General features: G+C 37.8%; 1 protein-coding gene across 1 annotated transcript; it reads left to right on the plus strand.

Annotated features, from left to right (window-relative positions):
* Positions 1-3,097: 3,097 nt before the first annotated feature.
* LOC108667454 (DNA-directed RNA polymerase I subunit RPA1-like) lies at positions 3,098-8,064 on the plus strand (the record flags this gene model as incomplete). Its single annotated transcript, XM_018154479.2, has 6 exons — positions 3,098-3,146; positions 4,934-5,052; positions 5,657-5,848; positions 6,854-6,904; positions 7,047-7,168; positions 7,542-8,064. Coding segments are annotated over exons 1-6 (1,056 nt in total), but the record flags the coding sequence as incomplete, so codon positions are not given.
* Positions 8,065-9,155: the final 1,091 nt, after the last annotated feature.

Below are 9,155 nucleotides of genomic sequence, written 5' to 3' on the forward strand. Positions count from 1 at the left end.
GTATATTCTTTTAGCTATTTGTTTTAAAGTATATTTTCCTCTTCTTGGAACACGATAGTGTGGTTCTCCTTAAGGTATATTCTTTATACTATTTGTTTTAAAGTATATTTTCTATGCTAATCCCATATATTATTGTAAGTTCTCTTTAAGGTATATTCTTTTAGCTATTCGTTTTAAAGTATACTCTCCTGTCCTTGGAACACGATAGTGTCGTTCTCCTTAATTAAGGTATATTCTTTATATATTCTTTTTGAAGTATATTTTCCTCTTCTTGGAACACGACAGTGTCGTTCTTCTTAAGGTATATTCTTTTAGCTATTCGTTTTAAAGTATATTTTCCTCTTCTTGGAACACGACAGTGTCATTTTTCTTAAGGTATATTCTTTAGCTATTCGTTTAAAGCATGTTTTCTATGGTAATTCCATATATTGTTGTAAAGTTCTCTTTAAGGTATATTTCAAAGTTCTTATTAAGACATTCCATACCTATATTCCTGGTATGGAATGTCTTAATAAGAACTTTACATACCTATATTCCTGTAAAGTGCTTGACTAGGATCGTTCGAAGTATTTTTCGAAGTTCATATTAAGGCATTAGGTACAAAGTCGTAGTATTTTATATAGGTAGATAGGCATAAGATTTAATTGATTTGCCGCGTTATAGTGCCGCGTTTTTGGTTAGTGGTTCTTGGCTCGATGCTGTCGCTGAAGAATTTATCTGCTTATATTATCTCGTTGGATTAGACGAGATACTACATTTATCACTTGCTACTCATCACTTGGCACCCAACACTCAGAACTCACGGTGTGTTGTTGTCCAACACTCAGTACCCAACACTCAAAACTCACGGTGTGTTGTTGTCCAACACTCAGCACTCAACACTCAGAACTCACGGTGTGTTGTTGTTCAACACTCAGTACTCAACACTCAGAACTCACGGTGTGTTGTTGTCCAACACTCAGCACTCAACACTCAGAACTCACGGTATGTTGTTGTTCAACACTCAGTACTCACGGTATGTTGTTGTTCAACACTCAGTACTCACGGTATGTTGTTGTTCAACACTCAGCCCTTAACACTCAGAACTCACGGTATGTTGTTGTAGGCAGTGATGGTAGCAGGTAGAAATGCCTAGTATGTCTAAAAAGTTGCTTATTACTTGAGGTTACCTGCCTACATCCACAAACCTGGCCAAAAAAATTTTTGTCATTAGACAGAGCTTATTTCCCAAACAGGGTTAACTATTTTGTGACCCTTCTTTACATAGGTTTTCTTTAAAAATTAACCAAAAATTCATTATTTGCAGAAGAGGGTTGCCACAAACACTGAAATGACAGGCAATGATTGTTCTAATATATTCTTTTGTCAAATTAAATTCAGTGCAATTAGAGTGCACGCCATGGGCTGGTCCTTTCTTACCCCATGAAGGCTGCAATCCTGTCTTACCCCATTTGACTATATATAGGAGATTTGGATTTTGATTCAACAGTGACACATAAAATATTGGTCTGCAAAAAGGGAAGAAAGAATGAGATGGAGAGCACTGATGAACAAAAATAAGTATAGTCAGATCGGGTAAGACAGGACCGAAATCACTAACAGGCATGTAGCATCTATACCACGAATAACTAAAAAACCCTAAACTTATCACAAGGTGTAGTTATGCAATACGCCTCTAAGCTACAACTCAGACATTTTGCATCTAACACAGTTTTCTGTACAGATTAAAAAAAGTGAGCTGGTCCCGTCTTACCCCATTGGGGTAAGATGGGATCAGGCTGGGGTAAGAAAGGACCAACAGGTAATTCTTATGTTACAAGGTTTTTTAGTAAAAATATAAATCTGATATTCAATATTATCCATCTAGAAACACATTATTTGATTACACAGCCACTTGTTACTGTTTTGTGTTGCAGGAAGTCAACTCTAATATCAGTCACATTGGAGTTTTTGTCACAAGAAAACTTTGTTCACCCATTAATGACGAGAATTATTTTCTGAATTTTTTTTCGGTTCCTTGTGAGAATATTATCATTTGTGATGGTAATAAGCAAAAAGTATGTTCATATATTTAATTATCGTTGTATGTGAAAAATTATAGCTTGGTTCCATATGGAACCGCTCGGCATTAACATAACGTTTCTTCAAAGAACACTTTTTCCAATAGTAAATCAATCAAGGTTGTTCATAATGGATAATACGTAATAGTATACGTATTCATAATGGACAATACTGATGATAAACCAATCATGGCAGAATACAATTCAATTTTTAGCATAGAATGCTTCCATTCATTAAAAATGAATAGGAAGGTTGCCCATTTTACGAATGTTTGTGGGTGCGTTGTCAACATTGTTTACGAAGCACTGCATTTGCAGTGCTTCTGACGTCTCTTTGCTGGCCGATGTTGTTGATTGTTGTATTGCACTTCATCAAGGATCGAAGTAGAAGGGTGCACTATAGACCCTGATTTTTTTACTTAGGGTCTCCTGCATTATTGCATTTCCTATCTGATATTTTTGAAAATTTATTGCAATAGCCATTCTTTTTTTTCAAAAGTTTTTTGAGAAGCCAAATGAAACCAGAATATATATCACTTATAATATGTTGGCTTGGGACCAATTGTATCGTGTTTATGGGACCAATCCATGTTCCAGCCCATGAATAAGTTTCTTTTTCTATTAGATCCGCCGATTGGCTTCAATATCAGAAAAATATCATCTGATTTATCTGCTGCCCAAAGTTTATAACTAAATCTCACGGGCTAGCCACGTATGTGTCGTAGTATAATGTGGCCATGCCGACCACAGTTGACTTTCTTTTCTGTTGATAGTCATTGTTTTCACATTTGGCGATTACTGTTGCTACAATGACTATTCTCAATAGGCGAGCATAATTGCTAGTGGCTGCGTCATCTGAGTTATCTGAATCTCAGTATGTTTCCTTTGTTGCTGCTTCTGTGAAAGGTCTGTCTCTTATACACATCTAGATGTGTATAAGAGACAGGTCAAAAGCTCCCTGAATATCAATATATACTATCAAACTGTGCTTCCCCTACATAGTTGCCTGCCTAATAGTATGTGTTAGCACAGCCAAAATGTCAATGGTGCTCCTGCAACGTCGGTATCCAGTTTGGGTGGGGGGTAGTAAGTGCTTGCTTTCAATGTAGTGTTCAATTCTTCTTTGAATAATTCTCTCCATAAGTTTTCCTATGCAAGACAGCAGAGTGATAGGTCTGTAAGAGTTGACTTGAGTTGGGTCCTTTCCAGGCTTGAGTATGGGGCAGATGACTCCCTGCTTCCACATAGTTGGCACCACTNTTTTTTTTTCTTGCAGATTCTTTCAGATTATTAGATACTTAGATTGTTACTATATGATAGTTAGGCGTAAACCAAAAACTGTTTAGGTAAGGGGCTAAATGGACCAGTTTCCAGTGCTCCTATAAGAAGTAACAAGAAGAAGAACCCAATCAGCTGTGTTTTTTCTGACTCGTTAAATGTTAATGATGTTAAGGTCGTTATTCGTTACTCGCTCGTTAGACGGTTAAAAAAGGCCGGTCCACACGCTCAATTTTACACAACAATTTGTCTGCGCAGTTTTAAGTCGGAATAAAATCGTTGCAATTTTTAGCGCGTCCACACGGTGCCGACTTATCTGTGTAGTTTGCTAAGTTTTGCGCGATCCCGCCATGCCATAGAAGAGCGAGAACAAAGAGGCAGTAGGTATTTTCAATTTTGGGCAATTTTGTCATTGTGCCTTGTTAAAAAAAGATTAAATTTTTTCCAAATTATTTACGGTAAATACTCCTCCAATTATTAAGTTTTTACAGTTGTTTCCCTGATTACGCTTTCATAAATTTCTTTGAATTTTTCTACAAGCTCTCATGACATGTCAGATGTCACAATCACATTGTCACATGTCACTATGATGTCAATGGTCATGACTCATGAACTCATGATGATCATGATGTCATCATTGTCATGACATATATATCTCCCTTTTTTGCCTGTTACTATAGTCCTTGGATTTTACTTGCCAAATGGATGCAAGAAAAACTTGTATAGAGCAATAAATTCCTGAGAACATTATCAATGGTCTGCCATTGTTGCCAAATGCCAACTTGCCAGAATAATTTAAACTGAGCACAAATCGAATTGGAAAACTGTGCTAACTGGTGAGTAGGGTAAACGCAGTATATTCCGACATCGTAGGTAATTCCGTCACCTCTCCAGCTTTTCCTTTATATTAAGCTTTCTTTTAGTTCCATGCGTTCATTAATGGTTGAAATGGTGACGTCATACATTTGCGTGTCGAAATACTGCAAAAACACTAGGTCTTGCTTGGCCATCTAGTGGGAAAATATTGAGATCCAAAGAGAGACAATGCATGCCACAGGGCACCGAGTACAGGTGAGGGGCACCGAGTACAGGTGAGGGGCACCGAGTACAGGTGAGGGGCACCGAGTACAGGAGAGGGGCACCGTGTCTAGTTGATTTGAAACGTCACGTGAAGGCAGGAATGTGGTGAAAGAGTGAAAGTATGTTAGTAAATTCTGATCATCTTGTTTGGGAAAGATTGATTATCTACAACTTATTCTCTGTATTTATTTGTATCTACGACTTACGAACCGTGATTCTAGCTGCATAATTCTGAATTAATGCTCGAGCTCGGCAATGAAACTACCAACTTAATTATACTATAAATATTTTATATAGTGTTTTATGCGTATGGTACCACTCTATACTGCGTGTCGGATGAATGACGCTAACCGGTACAGTGTTTCAGACGAATGATACTTGGTAATATGATCATATGAATGATGCTCAGTACAATGTTACGGACGAATGATACTCAGTAATATGATACGTTGTACAATGTATTACATTTCATTGCTCTTATGTACATGCATTAATGATCCCGTTATTATGTGCAGGCGCTACGGACGCACAGCGAGCAGACAAAGTGTGGCAGCTGCTGCAGGGCAGCGTCGACAACATGCTGGACTCCACCACCAACGACGAGGTGCATCACGTCGCCAAGGGCATCAAGCAGGTGAGGTACTGTGCAATGGCAGTAGCACTCGATATGAGGGGAGCTAGTCGTGGGTTCGAGCCTCGGGAACCGCAGTTAATTTCTCGGTGTCGCTTGTGGGCGGCGCTTGGTAGCCGTTGAAGGTGGTGCTTCAGGCAGACCTTTTGTTGGGGTCCCTAAACGAACTCTGGGTACTTGTTACTTGTGGGGATCTTGGGGGGTATAACGTCGCCAAGTGCATCGTCGCCATTGATCAGCCTTTAATTATGATTCCGAAAATTTATTCCCTTGCCCTTGGTCAGCCTTCAATTATAATGCAAAGACTTCTCTTGCCCTTGGTTTGCCTTCATTTATATTACAAACAGTTCCCTTGCCCTTGGTCAGCCTTCAATTATAATACAAAGACTTCCCTTGCCCTTGGTCAGCCTTTAATTATAATACAAACAGTTCCCTTGCCCTTGGTCAGCCTTCAATTATAATTCGAAGACTTCCCTTGCCCTTGGTCAGCCTTCAATTATAATACAAAGACTTCCCTTGCCCTTGGTCAGCCTTTAATTATAATACAAAGACTTCCCTTGCCCTTGGTCAGCCTTCAATTATAATACAAAGACTTGCCTTTGGCCAGATCATAGAGAAGAAGGAAGGCCTCTTCCGCTCCAACCTGATGGGTAAGCGCGTGAACTTCTCGGCGCGCTCGGTGCTGGCGCCTGACCCTGCCATCGCCGTGGACGAGGTCGGCGTGCCGCTGGACTTTGCGCAGCACCTGCACTTCCCTGTCGAGGTCACGCCCTGGAACGCCGCCGCCCTCAGGAAACTCGTGAGATTACAGGGCACTTTGGGGGTAATAGATGGGGTGCTAAGACTGGTGTGAGGTCAGAAGACTGGTGTGAGGTCAGATGACTGGTGTGAGGTTAGGTGACTGGTGTGAGGTCAGATGACTGGTGTGAGGTCAGGTGACTGGTGTGAGGTCAGATGACTGGTGTGAGGTCAGATGACTGGTGTGAGGTCAGATGACTGGTGTGAGGTCAGGTGACTGGTGTGAGGTCAGATGACTGGTGTGAGATCAGATGACTGGTGTGAGGTCAGATGACTTGTGTGAGGTCAGATGACTGGTGTGAGGTCAGATGGTTGGTGTGAGGTCAGACTGAGTTCAATGAAATATAATAGTTTTTCCCAGATCACTTAGTCGTAATTTTCTTATTTTTTGCACCTAATGCCGGAATAAAGGAGAAGGATCCTAAGGCAGTTAATTTGTGCCTTTTTTACAAAATGATTGAAAATTTATTAAAAAATGTATAATTTGTGTGTGACGGTGTGAAAAATGTATGGTTATTGTACGACGCTCTCATGGCAGAAAATGCCATTCAAGATTGAAATGGAGTTCGTTATTCAAAACTGCACGTATCGTATCGGAGTTTGATGACAAAAATTATTTTCAGTCCTGTTCATGAAGTAAAAATAATATCTATATATAATAATAATATAATATGAAATAAAAATAAATATCTAATAAAGTCTTGATAAGGAAGTAAAAATAATATCGAAATGTAATAACTATAATAAACAAATCTAATCATGATTTTACTGTAAACTCTGAGCCTGTGTACTAATAAAGTCTTATTTACGAAGTGAAAATAATATCGAAATGTAATACGGTACCTAACTAACTACGTATAATAAATAAATCTAATCATGATTTAACTGTAAACTTTAAGCATGTATAAGCATCACGTGTAAATCCATCTAATATATATAATAAACAAATCTAATCATGATTTAACTGTTAACTTCAAGCATGTATAAACATGACGTGTATGTGCAGGTGATCAACGGACCACACGTGTACCCCGGAGCGCACATGATCGAGTCAGAGGACTCTAATAAATATAATGAACAAATCTAATAACGATATCATGATTTAACTGTAAATTCTGAGCATGTATAAACATGACGTGTATGTGCAGGTGATCAACGGACCACACGTGTACCCCGGAGCGCACATGATCGAGTCAGAGGACGGACGCATCACGCACCTGCGCGGCCTGACGGAGGAACAACGAACCGCCTTCGCTAAGAAGCTCCTCACGCCCCCTGACAGCACCATCGCCACCACACGGCCCTGCAAGATCGTCTACAGGCAGATAAATCTTTATTATTATTAGTTTTATAGTAAATACTTATTAGCCAAGAAAATTCACCATATCGATATTGAAAACGGTTTCAAGATAGAGAAACGTTTTCAATATCGATATGGTGAATTTTCTTGGCGTTTTCTTTGCTTTTAAATTCCTTGAAATTCATGTATTGTTGTATTTATGATTGTTTGTTGCACGCAGACACCTCATGGACTGTGACCTTTCTCACTTGAAAAGTTGCCTTAAAATTCATGTATTATTGTATTTAAAATTGCTTCTTGCATGCAGACACCTCATGGACTGTGACCGTTCTCATTTGAAAAGTTACCTTAAAATTCTTCTATTATTATATTTATAATTGTTTGTTGCATGCAGACACCTCATGGACGGCGATCTGGTGCTCATGAACCGACAGCCCACGCTTCACAGACCCAGCATTCAGGCACACAAGTCTCGCGTCATGAAGGGCGTACGTGTCCTACGCATGCCGTACGCAAACTGCAAAGCTTACAACGCTGATTTCGACGGCGACGAAATGAACCTTCATTTCCCGCAGAACTGGATGGCTCAGAGCGAGTGTGCCACGTTAATCACGACACATAATCAGTACTTGACCCCTAAGGATGGCGCTCCTTTGGCAGGACTTGTACAGGATTGTGTAGTAGCAGGAGTCCTGCTGTCCGTGAGAGGTAAAATGTTCGAGAGGGAAGACTATATTCAGCTTGTTAATGTCGCCATGCAAGACTACAATTGTCCTATCAACATTTTACCGCCTGCTATCCTGAAGCCTAAGAAACTTTGGAGCGGAAAACAGATCATTTCTACGGTCCTGCAGAATCTTATTCCGCAGAAGAACGCATTGCCAACGTTCCGCTTCAAGACGTCTGTCAAAGCTGAGGTCTGTTAATTTGTTTTAATCCCTTGTTGATTTTGATTTATTTTTATTTAATTCCTTGTTGATTTTGATTTATTTGACTTCTTGTTGATTTTGATTCATTTAATTCCCTGTTGATTTTGATTTGATTCTTTGTTGATTTTGATTTATTTAATTCCTTGTTGATTTTGATTTATTTGATTCCTTGTTGATTTTTATTTATTTGAATCTTTGTTGATTTTGATTTATTTGATTCCATGTTGATTTTGATGTAGGTACTTGATTCGTTGTCAATTTTCATTTATTTGATTCCTTGTTGATTTCGATTTATTTGATTCCTTGTTGATTTTGATTTATTTAATTCCTTATTGATTTTTATTTATTTGATTCTTTTTTGATTTTGATTTGTTTAATCCCTCTCCTACTTAAAACGCCAGTCAAAGTTAAAGTGAGTTTGTTTTAATTAATTTGATCTCTGATAGTTTTCAGCTTGGAGAGTCAAAGAAAATCTCTTACTTCCCAATACTTAATTACTTAATTTTATTAAAATGTTTGCATTCCTTTTACTATATCTTGTTACTCTTCATGAAGTAATCACCGCCAATCAATTCTCGATTTATCATTTCTTTTTTGTAAACAATAGTTTTACTAATATTAAATTGTTTCAATAATAATTGAAAATAAGTTTGTTTGTCGTCTTGCAGGTATGACTACAATCGTTACACTAACATTAAAAAGTCTCGCTGATAATTCAACATTATCTTTTTATCATCGCACAGATATGAAACCAATTGTATTAATACAAATTAAATTGTAATAATACAGCACTAATATAAATAATAATAATTAAATTGTACTAATAATTCTAATATAATACTAATATAAATAGGTATTATTAATTAAATTGTACAAATAATATTTGCTTATATTATCAGTGTGCTTATATCGCAAGTTCACAAGGAATTTAAAAGCAAAGAAAACTCCAAGCAAATAACGCCTACGTCGAAACGGTGAATTTGCTTGGTGATTTCTTTGCTTTTAAATTCCTTGTTAATAATAATTACAATAAATTGTACTAATAATATTAATGTAATACTAATATAAATATTAATAAT

The sequence above is a fragment of the Hyalella azteca genome, unplaced genomic scaffold (genome assembly GCF_000764305.2).
Source record: "Hyalella azteca isolate HAZT.00-mixed unplaced genomic scaffold, Hazt_2.0.2 contig11239, whole genome shotgun sequence".
Classification (NCBI taxonomy): domain Eukaryota; kingdom Metazoa; phylum Arthropoda; class Malacostraca; order Amphipoda; family Hyalellidae; genus Hyalella; species Hyalella azteca.